This window comes from Melospiza melodia, chromosome 8 (genome assembly GCF_035770615.1).
Source record: "Melospiza melodia melodia isolate bMelMel2 chromosome 8, bMelMel2.pri, whole genome shotgun sequence".
Lineage (NCBI taxonomy): Eukaryota > Metazoa > Chordata > Aves > Passeriformes > Passerellidae > Melospiza > Melospiza melodia.
In genome coordinates this window covers 34,641,959-34,669,655 of record NC_086201.1, presented here as the reverse complement: position 1 = coordinate 34,669,655, position 27,697 = coordinate 34,641,959, and the positions used below count along the sequence as shown (strand labels likewise).

At 37.0% G+C, this 27,697-nt stretch overlaps 1 protein-coding gene across 1 annotated transcript in view; it reads right to left on the bottom strand.

Annotated features, from left to right (window-relative positions):
- Window positions 1–27,697, bottom strand: part of SPAG16 (sperm associated antigen 16) — a 379,392-nt gene that overhangs the window by 330,658 nt on the left and 21,037 nt on the right. The window contains exons 7-9 of the mRNA XM_063162650.1: window positions 26,480–26,597; window positions 24,843–24,912; window positions 19,925–20,076 (exon numbers count right to left, since the gene is read on the bottom strand). Of these exons, the coding sequence (XP_063018720.1) occupies window positions 19,925–20,076; window positions 24,843–24,912; window positions 26,480–26,597 (340 nt within the window). The remainder of the gene's footprint in view (window positions 1–19,924; window positions 20,077–24,842; window positions 24,913–26,479; window positions 26,598–27,697) is intronic.

The window sequence follows — 27,697 nt, the reverse complement described above, 5'->3', positions numbered from 1 at the left end:
GCTTGTTTAACTTTATCACCACTATTTCAGAAAGTAACAGTACAAAATGCAAAATTACTCTGTGCCAAGCATACTGCCCAACACTACAGAAATATAACTACTGTTTTAGCTTCTGCTAAACTTCCTCTCCAATGCCCAAGTAAATCACATTTGTCAGTTGAAAGCCACCCAGCTGCGGCTGATGCTGTTAAGGATGAGCAGGACACCCCAGTGTGGAGACTGGAACATGGTCTGTGCACTGGAGGCATCTGCCCAGGGAGCTGGGAGCCACAGGACAAGGCTGGATGTGTCCAAGGCCAGCCTGGATGGGACTTGGAGCATCCTGGTCTAGGAGAAGGTGTTCCTGACCATGGCAGGGCATGGGATGAGATGAGTTTTAAGGTCCCTTCCAACTCAAACCATTCTGGGACTGACCAGAGGAACACAAAACAGCTCCTTGAGCCTTGCTCAAGACTGACCACAGAACAAGGACTAGGCTTAAGACGCTCTGCACCCACACTGAATGGAAGACTTAAGCTATATAAAGATGAGATTTCTGGATAATTTCTCCAGAGAAGGAAAAATCCTTAAAAAACCTCCAACATTCCTTGAGTATTGTATTTGCGGGTCGCCTCAATAAAGACAGGAATGATGGATCTGACTCCATGTTCTCAGAAGGCTAATTTATTACTTCATTATACTATATTATATTAAAGAATACTATACTATGCTATACTAAAGAATACAGAAAGGACACTTACTAAATGCTAAAAAGATAATAATGAAAACTTGTGACTCTTTCCAGAGTCCTGACATAGCTTGGCCCTGACTGGCCATTGAGTGAAAACAATTCACACCAGAATCCAATGAAACAATCTCCAAACACATTCCACATGAGCACAACACGGGAGAAGCAAATGAGATAAGAATTGTTTTCCTTTTCCCTGAGGCTTCTCAGCTTCCCAGGAGAAAAATCCTGGGCGAAGGGATTTTTCAGAGAATGTGAATGCCACACTTGAGGACGTGTTCTGTGTTCAAAAGGAAACCTGTGCTGGACAGAAATACCCCATGCAGCCTACTTCCAACACCTCTACAATCCCAGCTACATCATCAAATGTATTTTAACCCCTTCTTTTGATTACTCTTCTCTGTCACAGCAAATTGCATGACCAACAGTCTCTGCAGAGTCAACAAGGTGAGTGAAGAGTCACAGTAAATTATTCCAGAACAGCAATGTACAGTAATTCTAAGTGCTAAGTTGAGTTACAGTCTCAAGAAAGTGATATAATGATCATCCAGCTTTTCACTTACTACTCCCTCATGGTGGGATTGAGTTTAATACATGCAATTGAAATTAATTTCTTAGTTTAAAATTATTACAACTCTAAGATACAAAGTCTATACTAGCACTGATATGCTCAGATTTTAAATATCTCCTTCTGCTTACCATTAACAGCAATTATGAATACAAGTTCGTCACATGTGAAAGAATAAATCCAGTTCTATTTTACTGGTAGTAATTTCCAGTTTGTCACCCTGATTCTCATCATCATCTCATCGCCACAATGCAACAACAGAATGTGCTCCTGTTTGTTTTTCAGAGCACCATTACATGTCTCACACCTAATTAACCAATATGTTCATACAATAGAGATGTACACACAGCTATGTATATAACTTAATCTAGCATAAACAACTGCAAACACTGCTACAGAACTCAGCTTGATCATTTTGCAAGAAGTAAAAGAACATCTATGAGAATGCTGCAATAAATTATCATGATATGAAGCATGCAATCCATTTTCATGGCAGTTTTCTAAGTCACAAATAATGACGCGCTATTCCCAAAGATGTTCCCTATCCCTTCCTTTTAAGGCCTATGTTTGAAAATCAACTACATTTATGATCAATGTTAAAATAAACAACAGTGCAATAAAATATAGACCTCTTACAATTATAATTATATTTTGTAGATTTAAATTTTGATTATGGTGCAATTAAACGTCAGCAATATTTTAAGCCACACAGCATACAATATTTTAAGCCAGGCTGCACACAATTCATCATGTTAAAGAGGCAATGCTGAGTAAATGATAGGCATCAAGTTACTTCAGCTTTCTGACATACTCCAGAATATGTAGCAATATTGTATTTTTTTAAATATATACATATATATTTAATTTTCTTAGAGATTAATGTGAATTTTCTCTACCACAGAAGTATCCTACCATAGAATCAACTAGAAAATCTAGATGCTTTCTTGATTTTCTCCAAGAAAACCTCAGTACAAAAAATGCAAGACCATCCAATCATCCACAGATGTTCCAGAGGACAGCTCATCTGAATTCATTTTGATTTTATTCCTAAAACATATACTGTGAAAGCCTGTGGAAAAACTCTTTTATTTAATGATTTTTTTTTACATAATCTCACCTGCACTTTTAACAAGAAAAAAATACCTGTTCCCAAAGGTTCTCCTACCACTAGTAATATCCAAACATAAATGCTAGAGGTGCAAATAAGTTCTAAATTTTGCCATTCTTTTATTAATTTTCCAAATATTAACAAACAAATTTTATTTTAGCTCAAATTACTATTCTACTTCTCAGGCACTGTTGGGAAGCTCAGAAACTGTGTTTATATTCTCAGTAGCCTGGATACACTAATTTCTGCCAGGGCCCAAGTACCCACTGTAATCATCTCAATAACTGTTATAAGGCACCCAGGGTTTGCAGAGGTCCATACATCACTACAATGAACTGGTAAACACATTCAGGGGCCATTAGTTATTGATTTATTTGCAATTATGCCTTACAGATGCCGTCCATGTTCCCCCCCTTGGCACTTCATCATCCTGACTCCATTTCAGGACAGCCAGTAACCATTATCCCAAGCTCCACATAATGAGAAATAATGAAAACAAAGCTGTAAGAGTACTGTGACATGCAGGTACAAAGCCATCAGCTTGTCAATACTGCAGAGAAATGGATTCTTTATAATAAAGAGCTAATTAATTGATTACTGTACTTGTAAGCAATAAGTACTTTATCAAACAGTGATAAAGCTGGTTATCTATCACTGTTAACCACCAGAAATATTTGCAGCACTGCAGGAAGTGGATACAGCAGAATAGGAAAGAGCTTCTGCCAGGCTGACTGCACAAACATGCCAGTAGTGAAACTGAAACTGCTAAAAGTGCCTGAAGGTGGGATGAAGTCACATTCAGCAAGGCAGAATATGAAACCAGACCCAAAATGTCTGTAGTCTGTCAATGATTTTGGACCACATAAAACCCAGGCCTCTGCACTCCCCTGAACTAAATTTCTACTTGAGCTAGACACAGCTTTAAAACCCCCTATTATTTAGAAATTGTCCATTTTTTCAAGGCTGAAGGATTGGCTGTAACTATCAGTACATTTGTGAAATGCCTAACTACATTCTCTATTAAAAAGCAACTCTATTTCTAACCCAGAATGTCCTCGTGTTCAATTTTCATCTACTAAATTCTATTCTACTTCTGTCTTCTAAGTAAACACTGCTATTAAGAGTACATTTTGTCCCCTTTGTCACAGTCAATGATGAAGAACACCCTAATTAAGCCTCTTCTAGTTGAAGATTACCCTGCTCATTGTAGGGGGAGTTGGACTAAATAGCCTTTAAAGGTCCCTTCAAAGCCAAACTCTTCTATGATTCTGTGAACTTTAAAAACATAGTCAAAAAAGCGTATTTTTATTTCTCTTTATCAAGTGATCCAGACTTCCCCTCTTCATGGAAAAAGACCTCACCAGTGTGTCATTTGATAAATTTATCAGTAACTCAAACACAAATCAGATTTCTGAGATTCTTTTTTTTTCCCCCCAAGTCACATACAAAAATGCTAAATAGTTTATAAGAAAGAAAAAGATCTCTGAATACATTTGATTATTCTCCATTTAAGGTTTCATGTCAAACTTGAACATACAAGCAACATTATTTACGTTGATTTTGTACAATTCCACAACTGTATCTTCTACAATCATGGGATAATTTGCATTGATTGAAGCTGATTATTTATAGTTTTCAGTTCTATTATTTTGTTTCTCCATTTCTTGAAGCAATTTTTTACATTTTAAATATAGTTTTGAAAGTAACCAAAGATTGCTGGTACAATCTCCCTGCGACAATTTCTTACAACAGAAGGAGACGAAAAACCAGAATAAGTTTATCACCACCTGACTCCCAAGCTACAAAATTGAAACACTGAGCTTTCAAGTGGGATAGCAGGAACTACAAGATTTTATTCAGTTCTTGAAACCTAGCCCATGTACTCTCAATAGAAAGGCAATTTTGTTCATATGGGTTAGGACAGATGGCATGGGGACCTAAAATAAATTTTACTCTGACAAACAACAATTGTTTACCCAATGGATCTGTTCTTTTTCTGTATTCAGAATCATCTATCCTTGGAAAAAAATGTAAGTAACAGTTTTTATTGCTTTTTATTACCATTAGCCCCTCAAACCCACACAAGTTTGAGATGGAACTAGGGGCTATTTTGTCTTTTTTTTGGTGTCTCTCCAAACCTGTTTATATAAAGTTCTCTGTTCCATCCTGTCTGGCCAAGTCAGAGGGAATATCTGAAACCAATTCTTCCCAACTGTTCATCCATGGTGAGATTCAAGACAACTTGCAATTTCATTCTAAATTTAGGCACTTGGGCACTGCCATATCTGCAAAGGTTTTATTGGAGATGTCAAATTTCACTCACCAGCAGCTACAGCACAAGATGAGTGTGAAGAATGTGCTGCACCAATTTTTAAGACTGCTATTTATCAATATTTCTTTGTGGACTCAGAGAGTGATGGTACAGCCAGGATTGAGACACAAGTGGGTAAAACCCCACAAAATTCACTGACCACAGCTTTCAGCCTGATGTTTGCAGAAACACCACCAGAAATCTACAACAGAAAGGGATACAGCCCAACAATACCCAGAAAAATGGACAATTTGTCTGATCACAGGCTGCACCCCCCATTCTAATTCATGGGCCATTCCTAGAGATAAATCTGAATTAAAATAAACCAAAGACAATCTGGAGATAAGAGGAGTGAGATTCTAGTGGGGGAAAAGCAGCCTTCAAACCAAACACTCCAAAGAATTCTGCAGTAGAGCACACAGGGCCCAGCACCATGCAAAATCAGTCTGAAGAAAAATCAAATAAGTAAATGGTGCAAACAGGGAATATGTCCCAGCTTTTTAGGAAAGTACCCTTTCAGTTCATTTTAACTATCTTTATATATTAAATTATTACTTCTGTTTTCTCCATCCACTCCTCTAGCAAAGGCTTTTTATTCTAACTTTCCCAATTCTTGAGGATGTACAGGGGTTCAAACCCTCCCTTGAATTAGAATTATGCCTAACTGCTCTTTGAATGTGCCTGAGCAGGGAGGACTCTCCCTTATCCCCTGCAAGAACAAAGAAATGTAATTAATTCTAAATCTGAATTTCACTCTGACTTGTACTGTATGAAATAACCTTTTTTAGTAAATGTCCAGTTCCTACCTCATCTTCTTGGCAACCTTCTCTGTGACTTCAGTAAAAGTCTTGGGATAACAATTCACCCTAACACATTCCTCTTTAGAGGAAACCCAAGTGTAAAGGAGTAGGCAAACTACATTTCCCTTGCCAATGCTCTCCCTGCATTAGAAATCCTATCATTCTTTCCTGATTTTACAACACACAAATTCCACTACCCTTTTCCACTCACAAATTCATTTGCTTTTTTCCCCCCTCTACTTTCTGTCCCCTAAAACTCTAAACCATAATCTTCTGTCCCCTTATTTATGATCTAAAAATCTGTATCATTGCCTCATTCTTTCTTGACTTGCAGTTTACAGTCATCTGAATTAATTTTGAATGAATTCACATCCCCATGTGCTTTGTGCATTGCTCTTCCTGAGCTTGCACTCTTATTTCCTCTCCAGCTTTCATGAATTCCTGGGTTCTTCCATGCTACATGGAAAATTCTGTGGAACATAATTATTCCAGTTATGCACAAAGAGAGAATCTGCACTGCCACCTTTCCCAAGTGTTCTGCCTCACGTGTCAGCTCCTTTTATCTTTCATTTCTACCCTCAGCTGTTACACCAACACCTCATTTCTGGTTCTTGTGCTTCTGCCTCCCCTCTGCAGGTATTGAAGGTAATATCTGCCAAGAGTAAATCTGGAAAACAACCATCACATTTTCTACTCCAAGGAACTGCAGTTACTAAAAGCATTTAAAGTTGTTTTTAAACAACTTTCCTATGTGATCACAGCTATTACTGCACATCAGATACAAGGCCTGTAATGTTTAAGCCATAAACTGCACCATGGACTGCCTTAGTACATGCCCTGAAGGAAATCCCAATAAAGTCTCCAGCTTCCAGCTCCTAACTGATGAAAAATTCAGTAATACTCTGCCTCCAGACCAGATGGAGAATTTGACAGGAATCACACTGCCAATTTCTTAGATATTAAAGATCTTCTTTTTTTGGTTGTGCTATGGAAGAAAATAAAGGGCCCATTCAGCACTGCAATTCAACTATATAAACTAATGCTCACAAACACATCAGACACCATTTCTCTCCATTTATATCATTCCTAGAATTAAAGGCACACATCCTTATTCTGGAGTGGAAAAAACCTTACACTTAATATATACTGGTAATGAAAAAAGGGATTATGGCATCTCTGATCATTCTCTCAGGATTATACTCTGACCAGTAGTTTCTTAAAACTATTGTATTTATTCAGAACAAAAACCTTTAAAAGAAAATCCATTTTCAAATTAAGAAGTCTCTCATAAAAACACCTATTCTACATTCAATTACTTAGAAACTATCCAAAAAAAGTATCAAGACTAAAAAACTTCTCATTTTTCCCTCATGCCAAGTCTTGTACTGAAAGTCAGACATGTTACTGCATTGAGGGGACCCTATAGTGAAATTCAAGTGGTTTGATGCCTCTTGTGAGTCAGAAATCATAAAAAAAATATAATGTTGCAAGAGCATAATTAATAGAGAATAATTAATCATGTTTGAGAAGTGGGATCCTAACTCCATATTTCTATGCTTAAATGAAGCTACATTGGATTTTTTCACCCAAACAATACAAACACACTATTTGTGTGTGCCTATAACCTCAATAGTGCTTAGACACATTTTTGGAGGCTTCTATCAAACTGATGGGTACAGTCTCTCCAAAAATTTCCTTTTCTAACTCAGAATCTAAAGAAAATATAAAGAACAAAGCAGAAGATGCATTGCTATAATTACAGAAAAATCAAAATCACTTGCAAATTTCAGGGGTTTTTCTTCTTAATTTCAGTCAGAGCACTGCACAAAGCACATGGGGATGAAAGAGCACAGATTTACCTGGTTATTTCCTCAGAGGGCTGGGGGGAAGAAACAATGACAAAGAGCAAACTTCAAGGTAATAGCTGAGAGCAGCACTTTGAATTTCCACAGAAAAACCACTGCATGGAAGGTGTAGATATATAACCACAATTTTTGCACTGACACCTAATACATATATATATATATATATATATATATATATACACACACACACACATATATATATACATATATTTATGTATTTGTAGCTTGCATGCACACTTGAGCAGAAAGGTAAAATGCAGTAATTCATAGAGCAATGTCTTTATCACAACAACAGAATTACAGCTTTCTCAAACCCAAATCCCCCAAACACTGCCTTACCTGAGCAGGACTGGAGAAAACCCTTCAGCACAATTTTTAGAGAATAACTGTAGAAGAAAGGCACACTATGAAAGTCCTCTGTAGAGGGAGACAAATTCTGACCATTGATCAATAAGCCTACACTTACTGAACTTTGTGAATTCCTCTACAATTCCAGCAGCATTCTGTCTCGCATGTAGACAGGATTCTGTGAGAATTCTGTAAGAATCATCACAAACTTGAAATTCCCCCCAGAAATTGTCATCTACTCTGGAGTAAATGGGAAAAAGTGCCCTGGAACATCCTGGTCTAAACCCAGCAGATCCTGTGTCTCACACATCCAGCTTCCCTGGCACTGAAGAGCATGGATCTGAACCCACAGCCATCCTGTCCACCTCATCATTCCAGGAGAAGACAAGTACCACCAGGAAAATGGATTCTTTTCTGCAAAGAATGGAAGAAGAAGGGAGAAAATAGTGGCAGGAAAATGGAGCCTTGTCATTGGCAACATTAGATCTGTTTAACTGATTATTATTATTATACTAATTACCAGAGAAAATTAATTTACAGTGCAACACTATTTAATGATAGCTGACTCCAAACAGAAGCTGGCTATTTAAGCTTAGAAAATTTATTAGACAGTATTATCTACCCAGTCTTAAGCCCTAAATTCTCAAAAGCATTTAGACATCTGATGTACCTCCCAGCCCAATCCACTCAATCACTCCATGACCTATTCCTACTAATTTCCATGGCAGGGAACCTGGACACCTTTGCAGAGCTTTAAATACTAATAACTGCTAAATGTATGGACACTATTTTGAGAAAAAAAGTACCTGAAAGGTTAAAATCCCTTGGTAAATGACATTCAATGACTGGGTGGGCAGCTATAAGAAGACAATGCAGATGACATCAACCTCTCACAGACACATACTTGTGCAGCTAAAAATAACAGCCAAATTAGTGTTGGTACAGACTCACCAAAAAGAGAGGACAAATAAGGTTAAATCTCAGCTGTAACATGGCTGGAACAATCCAATGACATACTAAAGTGACGCTCAGATACGTGTGGCTGCAAAGAGGGGCAAAAGGTTACTCTTTCCTTGTTTCCTCTCATTACCTTCGTTACAGTAACTTACTACTGACAGGAAATTCACAATTAATTAATTAATTCAATTAGGAAGAAGACCTTTAAAAGCATTGAGAAGGATGAAAGTATGACAAGAAAGTCTCACAGATATGTATGCTTAGCAGAAAGATTTTTGAATGTAAAATCTGATGAAGGAATAGAGATGGAAGCAAGTTTTGATATAGAAGAAAAGAATTGCTGAGCCAGTCTTACTGGATAACCAGGGAGGCAAAGGGTGTGTTAGTTAGAAGGGGTTTTTATGACTTAGAGCAAAGGATAAACCCACCCCAAACAAGAAGATGTTTTGACCAAGCAGAAGGATAGAACAGGCAAGCAAGTCAGCAAATGTGGCAAGTAGAAAAAAGGTCTCAGAATTTTCCACTGCAAGAAAACTGAAAAACAACTTCTAGCTTAAACTGTAATGTGCTGACTTACAGTGATTGGAGAACAGTGACATGAATATGGTAATTACAGTAGTTATGATAGGCTGTAGATAAAAGTTAAGGTACAGACTGGTTCTACTGTATTAAGGTTCTCAGCAAAGAAAAGTAGCTGGAGCTGACAGCTGTAGGCACAGGCTCTGTCACCCACGACCCTGGACTGCTGTCATGATTTGGATGGAATAAACTGCATTTGGAAGAGCCACCTGGAGTCCCACATCCCTCATTTCAGCTCTTACATAAAAGTAATAAACTCAGGATTTGTAATGTCAGGAACAACACTGACACCTCCAAACCTCTAATTTAAAAGCTTCCCCAATGTTTACAAATTATTTAAAAACCCAAAGTTTTTAATACAAAGAAATAGAAGAGGACCACTTCAAAAGGTCTAAAATGTGAGCCAGTCTGGAGCCTTGCAGAGTAGCTGACACAGCTGATAAGAATAGTCCCCTGCACAGGTGTTGGCATGTTCTGACTAAGCTCCCAGGCACAGCTTTGGCACAGCCAGCCTCTTCTACTGCCACTGAGGCTCTCCACTCACACATGTCACCAGATGGTGGTGGAAGCTTACTCACTGTGTATCCTGACAAAAATGGAAATAAACTGCAAGAACTGTAAAGAGCTCCTTGCTATGACTCCCAGACCAAAAATCAGTTAACTTACCACCAAGGCTAACAAAATATGTGAGTGTATTAGCTTGTGTGGTTGTGTTCTTAAAAACAATACAGGAGTTATCAAATACAACACAAGACCTCTCCAGTTATCCTTAAACATGCTCCAAATATTGTCAGCCTTCCCCCTCTCATTCTTTTTATAAACTCTGCAATAAAACACTCAATTAGTGCATAATAGAATGTCTTCCATTAAAATAGAACAAAACTCTATAAATAAACAATTATTCCAACAAAGCCCTGTCAGCTTCTCTTCATTGTTATTTCCCAGATTATTTTAGCCTGGGTGGATTTTTGAGATCAGAGCAAGCCTGCACACTCTGCTCTTCACAGCTTTGGTGGCAGGCAGGAATTGGTCATGAACCATAAGTTTGGAGGGGCAGGATGAGAGCAAGAGGAGTTTAGCCAACAACAGAATAGGAGCAGCACAATAAACAGCTGCCAAAGCCTTCTAGCCTGGAACTCAAGAGAACGACTCTTTCCAATTACCACTGTTTGGATAAACCCAATTGCTCAACAGCTGACTGTACATAAAAAAAAATCCAGGAAAAATATACTCAAAATGAGGATTCCTCTCTCAAAGGATAGCTTTACTTTTAAAAAGTATATCCTATTTCATCTCTATCTTCATTACTAGTTTTTTCTCATTTGCAATACTGAAAAACCAAGGACAGTATCTTCACACTAACCAACCCTGTGATCTATATCAAAATACATTTGGTGCATTCTTAAGTATTACATTACCATGACTCTTTGATTATTTTTCTGCTGAGTTCAAGCCAGGGCATGTACATTTTAGCACAGAACAACCAATTGTGAAGGAGGCCTGTGAATTCCTCTGCTATTGCTAACATCCTTTCCCGACTGACATGTCACAACAATATGCATTCTTCCTAAATTATCTACAAGAGTTAAGTAATCTAAACATAATTTTAAAAAATTATAATTATTACACACCAGAAGTGTGGAAATATAGTGTAGACATTTTCACATTAACTAGTACCACTGGTAAACTAATCTTTTTAATCGTTATGGATTTTAAAAAGACTATGAACTGTGATTTTACATAGTAATTTTTCTTGTTTATCTTTTTTTTGTGGGAATAAACTCTTGAGAGATTCACATCACAGCAAATCTCAGTTTTTGTTGTACTGCTTCAAGAGAACAATTTCTTTGAAACATTGGGGAGGTTTGCTTTGTACAGTCAGTGAAGGATTCCTGCAAAAATAGACACAACTTTAGATATCTAGTGAATTATAAATGTCAGATTGGCTGATCTGCTTTGGGTAATTTGCAGTATACAGCACATTATCTGAACTATATATACACAAGGTAAAAACTTGGAAACAATAAATACAGAGCTATGGTGTAAAACATACAAAAGAAATGCAAACTGAAACTGTGCACTGAGTATCTGGTGTTCTGCTGTCACATCTGCATGGTGTGGCCTTTGTTCTGTCCTGTAACCAGTCTTTCAAACTTGTGTGTTCAAAATTTGTCATTCAGCACCTTAACTGAAAGGATTTAGAGAATTTACAAAGAGCAGAGGTAGGAAAGAGAAGGGGAGCTGCTGCTAGGGAGGAGAGAGTGTTGTGGTGTTGTGAGGGTCCCCAGGACGAGGTGAGAGATGAGAATGACTTCAAGTTCTCAGAAGGCTGATTTATTATTTTATGATGTTATATTAAAAGAAATTATATACTAGAATTATACCAAAGAAAGAGAAAGGAGAGATCAGAAGGCTAGACAAGAATGATAACAAAAACTGGTGACTCCTGAGAGCCTTGAAACAGCTGGACCATGACTGGTCATTAAATTAAAACAATTCACATGTTGGATAAACAATTCTCCAAATCACATTCCAAAGCAGCAAAACAGGGAGAAGCTGAAGCTTCCCAGGAGAAGAAATCTTGGCAAAGGGATTTTTCATAAAATATCACAGTGACAGAGAGAGGATTTCAGAAAGGAAACAGGAGAAAAAGCATTCTTCTCAATGAGCTGTGAAACCACTTGACTCATTTTGCTTTTTAGCCCCCAAGCTCAGAGATCATGGCCAAACTGCACTTCTGAAAAAACAAATTTGAATATGAGAAGATTCCTAATGTGCCCACAAAATTGTTTAGCAGTTGTGCTTTACAAAGTGGTTCCATGTAGTGGAAACAAATCTGAATTGCCTTCATTGTCTGAGCATCACATGAATAATTTCTGCTCCTCTGGTGTAAAAGCCCACCTGTACAGACATCATTCCAGGCTGGGTTCCAGCACAAATCTGTCCAGCCTCAGCCTCCCTGCTGACAGAGGCTGCCCTTTGCTTACTGAATGTAAGAGCAGGTAAGATCCATGATTATACAACAACTAGTTTTAATCATGATCAAACCTGTCAAGCCTGAATTCAAACTGGAAATCCAATTACAAAGAGGCCTGTGACCCTTTAACATTATCCTCAGAGTATGTGACACTCCAATGAAACAGTGTCACATTTTCTGGGGGAAATGCTCTGATTATTAATTCATAAACTGTTTGGAGTAAAGACTTAGTATTTTATTTCATTTCATTGTATTCAAACAGAAACAATTAAGATTTTACTTTCCACTCCCAGAAGTGCTGTTTGAATATACAAGACAAACAACCCTGAACACTGTGAGCAATGCCAGAGCTCTTAGGGTATGTTAGAGATTTGTTACCATGAAAACTAAATGCTAATGTTGAATTTCATTTTCCTTAAAGTAATGTTGACATATGCAAAGGCTTTGTTTAAATATTGGAAAAAAAGATTGAAACACCAAAATCCATAACTTACTGCAGAATAGTTAATTTAAAATATAAATACCACACTCAGCACCTGAGGCTTTCCCTCCAGATTTTGGGGGTCTGAGCACTTACTTCATATTTCAATCACATTTCTCTAATTTGAAAGGGATCTAGTTTTATCCATTAATAACTTTAGCTGAATTACATTAAAATGGGAAAAAAAAACCCAAAACAAAAAAACCTAATTAGTATTAAGTTTGGCCTCATTTAATCTACTTTTTTGTTAAGTATATGAAGCAGTAGTTCATACATTGCCTTTTTAGCTACATCCATGAACATCAAGCTACAGTTAACCACTGAACAACAGATTGCAAATACTTCTGAAAGAATACTCCTTTAAAAACAGTGGTGATTATTTGCCCAGTTCAAATACAATTACCATTCTGAACATTTTGACTTGCAGTTGTGTATCAATTACAACTAATACTTTTATGTGTTTAATCAGTACCCAAAAACACCAAGCAAATAATTGATTTGAAAATTAAAACTTAGTATAAAGAGTTTTCAAACTCTTCCCAACTAACACAAATTTCCCAACTCCTATATCACAAACTTTTCATAGAAACAGACCTTGGGGGAAAAAATAGAGGAATTATAATTGGACACAGACCTTTGTGGAATTTAGATTCTTTTTTTTTTTTTTTTTTTTTTTTTTTTTTGTGTCGCACACAAAAAAAAGCATTTCCTAAAAACCATGGACATTTTTCAAGTGAAATGAAATTTGCACCAACATTGTAACTGAGGTACCCAACACTATTTATCTTGGGTAGTGCATTCTACACATTCTGCTAGTTAGTGCCTCGGCATCCTTGAAAGAAATGGGGATCTTGGCAGCAGCTGAATGTTCCAGAGAGCACTGGAACTGCACAGTTAGAGACGCTGTACTGGCAGAATTCCCTTCAGGGCTGTAAGCACTGAACACCTGTCACTGAACAAACACGCACAACTAAACCATTCTCCTCCTCTTCCCCCCACAACTCCCACCTGGTTTCCAAGAGAAATGTTAAGGTCTTGACACTTTAATTAAAGGGAAAACAAAGTGTTGGTCCTGAGTTAATGAAATTGCTCAATTATGGTCTCAAAGGCCAACGGAGCAGACGTGAGCAGCAGCTGTGCAAGCACCATCCCACCTCCTGCTCTGGAGGGTCTGCAGGAGCTTCTGGTGTCTCTGCAAAGTTCCCTCTGAACTCAGGCAGAGTCAAACCCCACCTTACAGCCCAGCCTGAATGGGGGAAAGTGCTGCAGGAACTCAGAGATAAAGGAAAACCTCCTTACTCTCTCTGTTTGTCTGTCCTGAGGAAGACAGCAGCAGCTGTTTGTAAAAGCAAAGAGAACCAAACATTTTTAAATCTTTATGGCATTTTTTATATCTGCTCCATCTTCTCTGCAAAGAGAATTCAAAGGCTTTTTCTTCAATTAAATACAATTTCAGTACATCCCTCTTTCTGCATACAAAACCCAGTAATTTTATTACTTAACAGCAGTTTTTGCAAGTGACTAGCAAGAGTGAGATTCACAGCCTATTCTAAAATCTGTCATTATTGATGCTCAAAACCAGAAAGAAATACATGAATATGCAAAACCTATGTACAATTAGAATTAGAATCAAATGCAGCATACTTCCCAACAACTTTCTGTGCTGGTTCTCCATCTTGGGGCCTGTTACTTTATTACTCTTTGGCAGCATGCAGTGACTCAAAACAAGCCTTGTTCTTCAGCACAAAGAAAAGCCTTAGCATGCTCTGTGAGGTATTTTTATCAAGTACCAATGGCTTACAGAATCAATTTTACTACTAAAAATGCAAGGCATTGGATGTCTCCATTTAACAAAGCTGCAAAGGTGGATGGAAAATTCTATAATAAGTTGTCTTTATAATTTGGTCTTGCAACTGAATATTTCCTCTATAGCTTTATTTGTAGCTAACATTCTGAAGCATTTTCTCATTTTCTCCATGTAGGCCCAACATCTTTAAAGACATTTGAGCAAGCCCTAAAACTAAAGCCATCATTACATTATCTATTACATTACAGAATACAATAGACAATTTTTTTAAAAGCATGAATTTCACCTAAAAAGCAGCTTTCTTTTTACCATTTTCAAGTCCATAGCAAAAGTATTTTTTACAAAAATACAGACTTGCCTAACAAAACACACAATTCTTTTAAATTAAATTCCATCAAAACCAACTAAAGGACACATTTTAGATTACACCCAGTTAATCTTGGATCATACTCTATACATTTGAGTCACAGAACATTAATTCTGTAAGTAGAAGGAATGAAGCATCATATTCTAAGGATATACATTTTCTTTGCTGCTTAACACCCACTGTACTCTGAATAACTCTTATTGAATTTCTACTTTATTACTACTTGTTCTAACAAGTTGTTTTGTAATTTTGGATTTACTTTTGGCTTTATTTCTCATTTTTTTAAACAGAATTCTGTTTTAAGGATGCATCTTGTCTCCCCTTAGAGTTCTTTTCTGTAGACTACCCAATTTCACTTTACACCCTTTCTTTGACAGTTTCACAGACTTCTAATCATTCTCATTGCTCTGGTATAGATGCTCTACTTGTCTCCTGAAGAGCTGTGATCAGATTACACAGAAAACTGCAGCCAAAGCCACATGCCATGTGAAATTAGTAGGAGGAATATTCCACATGCTCCAGGCAATATTCCTGATTTACACTGCAGCACAGTGTTCAGCTATTCCACAATATTATGTGGTTTTCAACTCATGTTAAGCCTTGTTTTACACATCATACCCTAGAGCCTATTCTAATGAAAAGCCAATGATCAACTCTTTCTAATCTTCTTGATCTCTGTTTGTACATTGGATCATTTTTTAAAAGCTGAGCTTTGTACCTCTTCTTACACTGTCTGTTATTTCTTTGGATCAGTTCTCCAAGAGGAATTCCACTGCTGTCCTCAGCTGCACTCACTGTTCCAGCCCCACCAAACCCAGGCCACTTGGTCTGCAAATTCTGTCAGCTTATTTTCTGTTCCATTTTCCAGATAATTAAGGACAATATATCCCTGCAAAAAAGCCTCTTCAGTATATCTGCATGTTCCTAATCTATTTTCCATTAATTAAAAAAAATTGTAAAAATTGTCAGGCCAAATTTCCACAGTTGTTCACAGGAATTAATCTGTGAGACAGCATCCAAAGCCTTTTTAAAACTCTAAGTGGTCTTGTATGTTATCCATGGTACCTCTTATCCTTCCATGGATGCAATATAGACTGGATTTAAACAATTTTTCCTTGCATACCCATTTTCCCAGTTAATTCTTTCCCTGCTTTCTTGCAGATACTGTGTAAAATTTCAGTTATACACTTCCAGCTTCCTTAGGAATGTAAGTAATAGTGTCTAGTCTATGATTTCTTAGCTTTTAATTTTTATCTCATTTGAAACACAGACATTGTATTTCCTTTTCCTCTCTCTAGGCTGCAGTCCTATATTTGGGTAACTTGTATCAATTTTCTTAGCTCCATGTCTGCAGTTTTATTATCCCAGGGAAGGGCTGTAGAAATAAGGATTCCCTCTGAATGTGTATTGTCTGTCAGTCACCTCCTCGCTTCTGAATATCAAATCAGTGCTTTCTTAGCCACATTATTACAAACACAAAGTGATTGTCTGTTTCATTTATGACCCTTTCTAACTACTGTGGGACCATCTTTCCAATTCTGTCCTCAATACACCTGTGCTAATTTATATTCAGACTCAATAATCTGACTAAGTAATCACTTGGTTTCATCTCCCCTTCTACTTGAGAACACAGGAAGAGCAGTTCTTGTAAATTTTGTACTTTTTTTTTCCATAGAACTGAGGAGAAACTACAGTATAACACATGTACCCATTTGATATTTTAACCCAAAGTCCCATTAATTACAAAAGCCATATCTGTATGATCCCTGAATTTTACTTCTCTATTTTTAATATACACAATGGTCATAATTGCAAAATCTGTTCTACAGAAACAGATAATTCCTCAACTCCAGAAATGTCCAACACACCTTTAGATAAAGTTTTACAGCAAGTAAAACTTGAGAAAATTACACTGGGCTGTAATACATGTAGAGATATAATTTAGTGAACATAAAGAAACTGCAATTGTCCTGCTAAGATTACTTTTAAAAGCAATCAAACATGGAATGTACTTTGAAAGGAACCTGAGAGAATAAAAATAGGAAAGTTTTCAAGAGCATAATGAAATTCACATTATTAGAGGTTCTCTACAATTTTAATGACCTATGAGTGCATTTTAATTAATTTAAATGTTTAAAGTAGTACTCTATGCACATTCTTAATCTACAACTACTTCTACTATTGATACTGGCTTATTAAGGGCCAGATATGTAAATAGTTTAGACTAATTGTCTGTTACTACAATTTAATTCAGTCTCATAACAAGGATTGTAAAATCAGGATAATGCATTCTCCTAGGAAAAAAAAATCCTGTTGCTTTTCCACTTACTGTTTCAGTGATAAACTTCCCATCAAAGGGACTGTGTGTTTTAAATGACATGCCAGCTTTTACAGGATATTGCAGTAACACAATATATGTCTGTCCTTGAAGTAAATGTTCTAGCCCAGCTATGACTCATATTTGCATCTACTTAAAAGCACAGGCATTTGTTAGATCACTATTTAGCTACCAGACACAGAAGAGATGTTAAATCATTTCCATCACCATAGTTCACTGCAATGTAACAGTACAGGTAATACAAACATTTATAATTTTGTCTCAAGGATACCATCTCATGACAATATAGTGGCTTTTTACTGGATGGGGTATAATCCAAGTGCCTGAACTTATAAATTGGATAACATGTTCACTCTAAAGTTTTGTAAGCTTTAAAAGTTCACTTAGATTTACTGAAGCAGGCTTGACAATACTAGACAGTGAATTTTACCTAGATTTTCCACATCTTCTGTTCTCTTTTTCTTTATTTTGTTGTAAATATATATGCAGGATTTCAATTGCATTTATTTCTTTATTTATTCCTCACCCACCTCCATGGAAGTGACCAAATTCATGTTCTGACTCCTAGTTCCTTTGTGGTATAAACAGAATTTAAATAAATCATCATCCCAATAAGTATAAATCAATTTCACCCTTCCCAATAAAACATTTAAATGACTTATGGAACACTTTTCATGTTCATTCACACTGAATCATTTTAAGAAAGAATCTAAGTTACATAACACACAGCAGAACTTAAAAGATTTTTTGATATAGGTCAGAGGAGATGAGACACCACACAAGCTTGATTCCAAGTATCACAGAAATTCACCTAAGGAAGGGAAGGCTCTCCTTTATACATATTATATACATAATTTATATATTTGTTCCCATCTCTTCCTTTTGATGGGAACAAATATTTAAGACACCTAAACACTTGAATAAAGACACATTATTTTAATTCAATACATTGGATTACAACTGTAGTTCAATAAATGTGCACTACAGGACAGAGTTCAGTCTCTTCTGTTTTAAACACAATTTTAACTCACCTCTTTGCACTCTAGACATTCATCATTCCCTCTGTCATTTATTTCTTACATCCTAAGCAGTTATCCACATGCACTATCCAAGATGGAATCCTTTATTAGGGGAAAGGAAATATTTAGAAATAATAGATCCGGGAAATGTGAGGTGAAAAAGAACTACTTTTCCATTTGGAAGAGATGCTAATCTCACACATAAAGTTTTAGACTATTGCTTAGGCATGGAAAATTCAAACATGCCCATATTTTCTGATGCCTTAATTCTGGAAGTAGCCCAGTTTTCTAATCTATTGATTAAATAAAGACATCAGGGCCTCTGGTGGGACTCCTTTGGGAAACATAAGATCTGTAAAAACACAGATGCTTGCCAGAACCAGTCAACTGACTGTGCTCATGAATTTCAAAGAACAGGAGTCAGACAGGCACACTACCTGTGCAGAGTTTTTATTTTGGGGGAAGCATAACTCTGCTCAGGTTTTCCATAAAAATCCTGATGACTTCAGTAGAAACAGAAACACAAAAATAATTTCTTCTTGGATTATGCAATTGTATCTGTTTACAAGACAGAATGAAGAGAGGAGAAGATTCTAAGAGTCTAGCACTGAAATTTTCCACTGCACCTAAAACAGGGAAAGTAGATATGGACTGAGTAGCACATGCCTCAGGTGTGGGACAGTATGGAGAAATATTTGTTATACATGGTGAAAAATGCTTCAGTAAGCAACAGAAGAGGTACAGAGAGATATAGATGTTTTTATTTGAGGCTCAGGAGCAGAAAAATGAATGAAAACAGAACTAAAATGGTATGTTTGTCTGTGGAGAGGTGCACTGCCAAAGTGAAACAGATGAAATGCTCTTGCAAAGCCAGACAGAAACCTGCAAAAATTAATTACCATGGACATATTTGTGTGGAGACAGGGGAAGACTGAAGTTGCTTCTGACTACATCATCATCATCAACTAAAGCTCTTTTCCTCACAGTTTAAACTCTAATTGCAGTTCTCAAACAAAAATAGAGCAGTGTAACAGTTTTGAGAGCTTTTGAAATTTTAAATATTACAATGTTTACCCTAATCTGGAAAAATAAAAAGCATTGTTATGTAGTCCCAAAATGCAACCTCAGTAAATAAAACAATAGGAATAAAGTAAACATTATTTTCCATAATAAAAAAAATATTCAATCAGGAATTAGTTTTGATTTTGCACAACTTCCAGACTGAAGCAGCAACTTACATCTGGCATACTCAGGTTTAGAAGCCCTAACTATTAGGAAAGTACCAGTTTTTTGTCCTTAGTCTTGTAAATATCATCCCCTTGAGTCCCAGCTGGAACATTCTGAAATGCTGGAAAAGTTTGCAAGCATCATGGAACACATCAGGATTTCTCAAGTCACAAAAGAAACACAACAGAGCAAGAAGCAATTACAGCCAGTGCTCCTCCTCTGCTGGGATTGGATTCTCAAAATGTAGACTGCTAGCTTCAATTAATCAGAGTTCCTGTAATTCCCTGAAAACTTAATTGTGATAGAAACTTGTATTAAAAAAACCCTAAACTTGTTACCTACCTGTCCTATTTACTTCAGCTAAGCAGGACTTCTTTTAATCACACTGGACAGGTGTCTTTCACCTGTATAAAGAGGATTGATACAGCTGGAAAGAACACAGTACCTTTAGATCTCTCCTGCTCATCTTCTTCTCTGCCTCTTCTCCTGGATCACTAGAAGAGCTTGCAACAACCAGGAATTTTTTCTGCCTGGCTTCCCAAAGACCTTTCTGGGTGGGACCTTCAAACTCTTTCTTCTTTGTACATTCACAGCCTTCTATAAAATAAAACCAACAAAAATATCATCAGAATGCTTTTTATTTGCTCGTTCAGACACATGAAATTCTCAAAGAAACAGCACTTGAAATAAGCAGATATTCAGGTTACTGTGCCATCCACATAAAGTATTCCAGGGCTGTGTGTATCTCTGCTCCACAAATAATTTCATCTTATCTAAAGGGTAGCCTAGACTTGGCCCCAAAAATGCAATAATTTTGCAGTACACAGAGAAGCACAGGGAAATGGATGCATTCTTTCACATCCCTCAGAACCACAGGAAACATCAGCTCACTGCATCCTATCCACCAACAATGCAATATTCTGATTTACAACTCACAATTCCTTTTGTTTCCATGCACTTTCTGCCAACCTTTCAAACAAGGAATTCCTGATGAATAGGTAACTCAGTAAAAAAATTCTGATGAACGGGTAACACACCTTTTAAATATTAAAGGTTGGAAGGGATAGGATGAAGACCACAGTACAAGGCATCTGCCATGACCTGGCAGAAAGGACACTGCTGACAGCATTTGCATTGGCAGCTCCCACAAATCCAAACACAGCCTGTACCTTGTTGCAGTGCTCTGTTGGATGTACATGTGTACATGGAAAAGGATGTTATACTGATTTCCAACAGGATTTGGGAACATCCCTCCAGTTCTTTGAAAAAAAAACTTTGATTGAAAGAACACATTATACAGCTAAAATCCAGACTGAAACATACTTCTAAATTATTGCTCTTGTAAAATGTTTTTATTAAGACCTTTACACCAAAAGGCAAATCTGATGGCTTAAAGCAGAGAAGAAAAAAACCCAAATACTCCCTCCACTCTTGAGGCAAAAAAGGAGATCAAGCAACACAAAACCTTCCTGTATATCCAGCCTGAGTACAACTGGAACTGGTGGAAAGAAATACACCTGGATTAAAAAAAAAACCTTTAGTATTTATGTATTCTCAGTGTTTTAAGAGTTGAAGCTACTGTCACAGATACCCTGAATAATAACTTTCTCTGGGAAAAGTAAAAGGCAAAATTGGTTTGTGTGTCTAACACCTTCTACTCACTTAGTAACTGCTATCCACTAGCATGCTGCTCACAGAGTATTTGGTTTGTTGGTCCTTTTGAGATACACATATCTATAAAGCAACAGTGCTCTGACAGTTCTGGAGCTTTAAAAGTCAATAACCATGAAAAAAAAAAGAAAGAATGAGTTCCAAAGAACTGTTGCACTTAGATGTCAACAGCTTAGGTTCAAAGATTTTCTATTCTAATTGCATTGCACATGGAATGGGCACAACCAGGCTAATGTTAAATTTCTTTTTGCATGACCTTCTAACTGCAATTGCATCAGATCAAGGAAAGGAAAAGCACAGTTAACAGTATTAGCAATGAGTTAATTCAACCATGAGCAAAGAAACTCATTGAGTTCAACTTCTGAATATAATTGGGTAATAAATAAGCAGCTGTTGTTTTTAGAAAATACAAGAAGAGTACTGAGCAAGGAGCAGTTTTAGAACATGTTTAGAACCAGCTGCCACAGAAGTGTTCACTTTGGTTTATAAGCAAGCCACAGTCAACACTGCTAAACTCCTGCAGGCAAATGAGTTTGGTTTTTTTTTCAGAGCAGCACTTAATGCTGTGTTTTGATCTGTAAGGAAGAGTGCAAGCACTGTAAGTATACACCAATACCCTAAATAAAATACCAGCTTTCTCACTTTGATAATTAGGCTCCTCTATGTATGATCTTGCTACCATATCAGGAAGGACCAGATTTAAAACACAACCAGTTTTTAATGGAAATCCATTACTTTTTAAAAAGTAAACTGAACTCAAAGTAAAATTTCTTTTCAGAGCTGATTTCTGAGAGGGCATCAGAGAGAGAGAACCAGCCCATGGGATGACAAAGTCCTAAAAATAATTGCTAACTAGTTCCTCTCCAACTACTACATGTCCTTTATACCCATTTGAAATAAGCAAGGCAGGAATTAGGTTTCTTCAGGTGTCTTAAAAATTATTAGATGTTCTTCTCTTGAAGGATTTCTGTACAAAGCTGAACAGCAGCCTGACAGTGAGACAGCAAAAACTGCTAGTAAATAAATTACATGCCCTGTATTGTGGATGCTATCTTCAATTGTTTGAAATGCAGCAGGATGAAAGCTCCCACATCAAATGCCTGAGTAATAAAGTCAAGAATAGTTGCCCTAAAATTAAGTACTGTTAATTTTTTCTACCTAGCTGCCAGATACAAATTTACAATGCAAACTCACTGTGAATACTAAGAGGTTCCCCTTTGTTCTTTATTCTGCACTACATGACTCAAAAAGAAAAAAAACAGCCCCAAATTAAAACCAAACCCACAATCACTGAATGGTTTGGGTTGCAAGGTGCCTTAAAGCTCATCCACTTCCACCCTTCTGCCATGGGCTGGGACACCTTCCACCATCCCAGGTTCCTCCAAGCCCTGTCCATCCCTTGGACACCTCCAGGGATGGGGCAGCCACAGCTTCTCTGGGCACCCTGTGCCTCACCACCCTCACAGGGAAGAATTTCTTCCTGACATCTCATTTAAACCTATTATCTCTCAGCATGAAGCCATTCCCCCTTGTCCTGCCACTACATGCCCTTGTAAAAAGTTCTTCTCCTGCTTTCTCGGAGCAGATGTGCAGAACCTCTCATTCAGCAAATCCAAAACTAATAAAAAGAAACTCTCAGTGCCCTCTAGCCAAGCCAGCATTCCAGGTGTTCCCCAGGCAAGTCAGGCTGTGGGACAAATGCAGCCTGAGGAGCAGTGAAGGGCAATCCCCTGCTGCTGGGCAGAGCTCTCCTCCTTCCCTCGGGCTCTGCACTGCAGTGAAAGCAGAAAGCACCTGCCAGGAGGGGCAGCTCAGCTTGGCCAAGGATCGTCTGCCACTCTGAGTGTGCACTGTCCTCTAACTCAAGCATCCCAATGCACACAAGTCAGCCCAGAACACTGAAAAGTGCAGCTGGAATTCTTTTTACATCTCAGATTTCCAACTCCAACAGCAATCTGAATTTTGAGAAAAAATTAAGCAAACATTTCTCCAGTATCCACAAGAAATCCACATTTCTCAGGGTTACACTCTCTCTCAAATAAGAATTTGATCACCTTTCAAGAGGCAGCAGAAAGTATTTTAAAGAGGCAATATTACCCACTGAGACAAGAGTATGACCTACAGAGGGCAATAAAAATTATGTAGTATTAGAGGACAAGGCACTGAAACAAAATGAACTGAAATAGTGATTAATTTATGATACCCAAGGTATGAAGCAAATTAAGATTTGTAGAAGAATGTGGGTGGCTGATGAGCTTAATTTGTGTTGGAGACTGACAAGGGATTTTTTTATATAATTATTTATCAAATGGCTCCCTTGCTTGTTACTTCTTGGTATTACAAAGTGCTCTCAAGATTTCTGGAGAATAAACAAGACTGAACAGCCAGAGCGTGGTTTTTAGAATCCAACAACAAATGGTTTGATATGAAAAGGAGACAGATCCATCCACACTGTAAAAAAAAAAGCCCAGGGAAGATCCCACACTATGAATCCTCTATAAAGGATCTAGAAAGCCAGAGTATATCTTAATAGGAAATGAAGGCAATGCTTCCTAGCCTCTTCACTCAACTACAAACACACACAAAAAAAACCCCAAAATAAATGTGTGTGCCTACTATTCTCTTTCTCACCCTTGTGTTTTCTAGAGGAACTTTACACAATGGCAGGAACTCCATGAACATGGGAACTAATGAAGCTTGATTGTCAAAGGCTGGGGTGACTCAATGGCTTTTCACCTGGGATGTATTGCAAGTGCCAAAAAAAAACCAACAAAAAAAACCCCCAAAACCACTAAAAGAGATACTGAATTAGACATAATTGGAACATATTCTTCAGCTGGAAGTTGTATAGTATTTGTAGGGCTCTCTAATTTCAAGTAAACAGTTCTCTGTGATGGGAGTTCTGCCCATGACTAAGGCAGGTGCCACATCCCCTTCACATGTGAACACTCTGTTGTCAGAGGACAGAGCTCACCACTTCCCTTTGGCACCGTCCCACTTATTTTAAGGAGAATTTCAGCAACCTGGTTTCTTTGAAACTTATCTTACTGTCCAATGTGGCTGCAATTGAAAAATAGGTTCAAAATTATTAGTGGGATTAATGCTTTAAGAGAATGTGATAGCATGAGCTTCATTTACTTAGAAAAGCAGAGGTGATACAGTTTTCCTGATGGAGTTAGAAAACATAATGTAAAAATTACACAGGGAAGTAGTGTGGTACCATACAGATAGTATTCCAGCAGGTATTATATCATTTTAGCAATCTTCTGTAAAAATGAGAATCTGGATTTCATAATACCAGGATTTTCAAAATGTTTGTGACCACAGTGTATGCTTTCTGAAGGGTGAGCTGGGAAAGAACACATACACACACACAAAAAAGGCAATATCAGCAAATACAGTAACAAAATCAGTCACAAAATAGATTTCCACAACAAAGTCCTTCCAAGTTACTCATATATTCCATATTGCCTTCAGCAGTCTCACTCTCCTTAGTGAATACACCTCAGAATAAAATATTCAAATGATAAAAAAACTGCTGCTCAAACACCAGGTCAGCTCATAAAACATAGTGCAAGTATTTTTGATTTACTGTTACACCATATTTTGAGATGCAACACATCAACAAAAAAAAACCAAAAAAAAACCAACCAAACATAGCCAGTCTGATCCTGGTGATGGGAATATTTTACCTTTTGCCTCCGAGAGCTGCTTAGCATATCCAGACTCTAAACTGTTTAACGCAGCCTGCAAACCTGTAACCTAATTTTAAAAAGAGATAAGAACAAGAGGAAGAAATATGAAAACATTACTTTTGATGTGTCTGTTCACAACACACAGAATTTATGCTGGTATACTTCATTAATTCCATCTATATGTTTATATATTCCATCTATAATTTTTAAATCTTGGTTGTTGTCTCTAAGTTATGAACATAACTCCTAATTCAAGATTCGGAAAGATAATGCAGTAGAACACAAGCCATCCAAAATCTCTCAAAACATTTTACAACTCTATTAAACAATGCAGACATACAGAATACCAGGGTTCTGACTACACCAGCAACTTTTAGAACTGCTGTCACTGCACTGAGCTCAAATTTAATGGCACAATAGGACTTACAGCTTCATCACAACAAAATGTCACAAAATATGGTGTTACGCATTACAAAAAACTCATTGCTCTGGAATGAATACAGTTCATAACTGCAGAGGTCCTATACTATAAATAAATATAAATATAAATATAAATATAAATATAAATATAAATATAAATATAAATATAAATATAAATATAAATATAAATATAAATATAAATATAAATATAAATATAAATATGTACATACATATATATGTGTGTGTGTATATATATATATACATGTGTGTGTGTGTGTATACACACATATATGTATATATATGCCCCCAAAATTTCACAGCATTGGAAATGTTCCATGTTTTGTACTCTTGATTCAGCAGAACTCCATATGGGCATAAACTTCCTTTTTCTATAGGGCATTTTCTTTTCCTTATTGAAATTTCAAACATTTCATCCTCACTGTTTTATAAGCAAGCCCTGAGGTGACCAGAGAAAAACTGAGGCAGAGGAAAGGAGGGAATGAGAGATGAAGACTCTCAGAAGAAGCTGTGAGCATGGTAAATTTATTTCATTTTACACACATATAATTGATGCTACTGCTCAAACAATTGCAGGAATATAATTGTATAAAATATATTGATATAAAATGTAATTTGGGTATGGTTTTTTCTTCTTTTTCCCTACTTCTTTCCTTAAACACATGCACTGTAATTTTCTGTCATCCCTCCTACCTGTGCTCATACTGCTTCCTGTCAAAAGGGCAGAATATCTTGTATACATCAGGTAAGATTGGAGAAGAAAAAAAATGTTGAAATATTCCACTCAAGACAGAAAAAAATGTCTGATCTCTTCATGTATTTTTTTCTAAACTAGCAGGTCACTCCTGGGTGTATTTAAGAAAATAATAAAATAATTAACAATCATAAAGGAAGTTAAAATAAGCTTCTTCCAAAGGCATAGATGGAAGCAGGGGAAATGTGTGTGAATATCACACTGCTGCACACTGCTGGCTCATGTAGAGCTGCACTGAGCAAGCACACACAGACATCTATGACTCTGTGGCACCATGTTTCACACACTTTTACTGCTAATATTTCACCAAACCATGAAACTCACAAAAAACTCTGCTTCAGAATACTGCATAAGCTTTACCAGAAATATCCTGTGTATTTTACCAAAGTAAAAACCAGAAGTTTCCCTACAGCTGTGCAAGTGGTATTCACCACATTTTTACCTGCCCCATTGCCTTGTCTCTCTCCAAACTGGTTAACATTTTCTGTGTCAGTGAATTCTGGTACTTTTCTGACATCTGCTTCAGCATTGGCTCATAGGATGCATAATGTGCCTTCAGCCTGTGAGCAAGACGAGGAAAAATTATTCCTCACAGATGAGTTAAATCAGAGATTTATATCTGCATAACTTTTCCCCTCCCCAAACAAATGAGCAAAATTACCAAAAGGTCAACACAGAGGAGACAGCAAAGCTGTTTAGTATGGAACTAACCAACTGCAATACCACAACAAAGGAGGAAAAAAAAAGTTAGATGAACGAATAAGAGGATTCACAGCTTGTTTGGTCACATCTTAAAACAACCCATCCAATTTTGTCCTTTTGTTAATCCTTCATACGCATACTGCACATTAATTTTGGCTAATTTGTTTTCTTACAGATGGATTGTATTTCACTGGAAGAAAGAGAACTACAGCTGTTATCTGACTACCAAATAAAATCCTCATCTGGACAAACCAGTCATAATATAATTCTGATTCTTTCTTCACTGCACATTACACAGTGAATATTTATGTACTTTAATTCTCAGACAAACTAAGATTCAGACAAAAAATACGTGACAGAACCAGCTCCAGAACCACTGCATCCAGCAAAATGCTGAGTCACAGAGGAGAAATCAGTGCAGAGTGCTCTCCAGCATCAGCATGTATGCATTCCAAGGGTGGGGATGTAGAGCACAGAGCTGCTATTACATGCACTGATGGATAACAATACCAGCAAAACTCAGGGAACTGACTGGAGCTGCAGATGTAAGCCTCTCCCCAGTGTTATTTTCAAACACGTGCAAAGAAAAGATTATAACTCAGCTTCTATTTAGAAATTAAATCACTATAACTCAGTAGAAATGGACTGGTTTGGGCATATTTGCAACCAAAGTAATATAGCAAGTTTCTTATTCAGAGTTCAAGATGACAGAAAAATGCCAGCTATGAGAATCAGGAATGCAAAGGTTCTGAACTTGGTGCGATACCAGTTACCCTTAAAACAGGCAAAACAGAAATCACCATCTATTTATAGCAAAATATCTGGGCAAAAAAAGCCTTTTTTTCCCCAACTATTAGAAGCACTATATATTTTTTTTGTTGCAATTAATGCACATTGCATCAGAGAAAATCCACCAAAAATAAATCATTGGAAATTTTTTGATCTGTGTGGCACGATG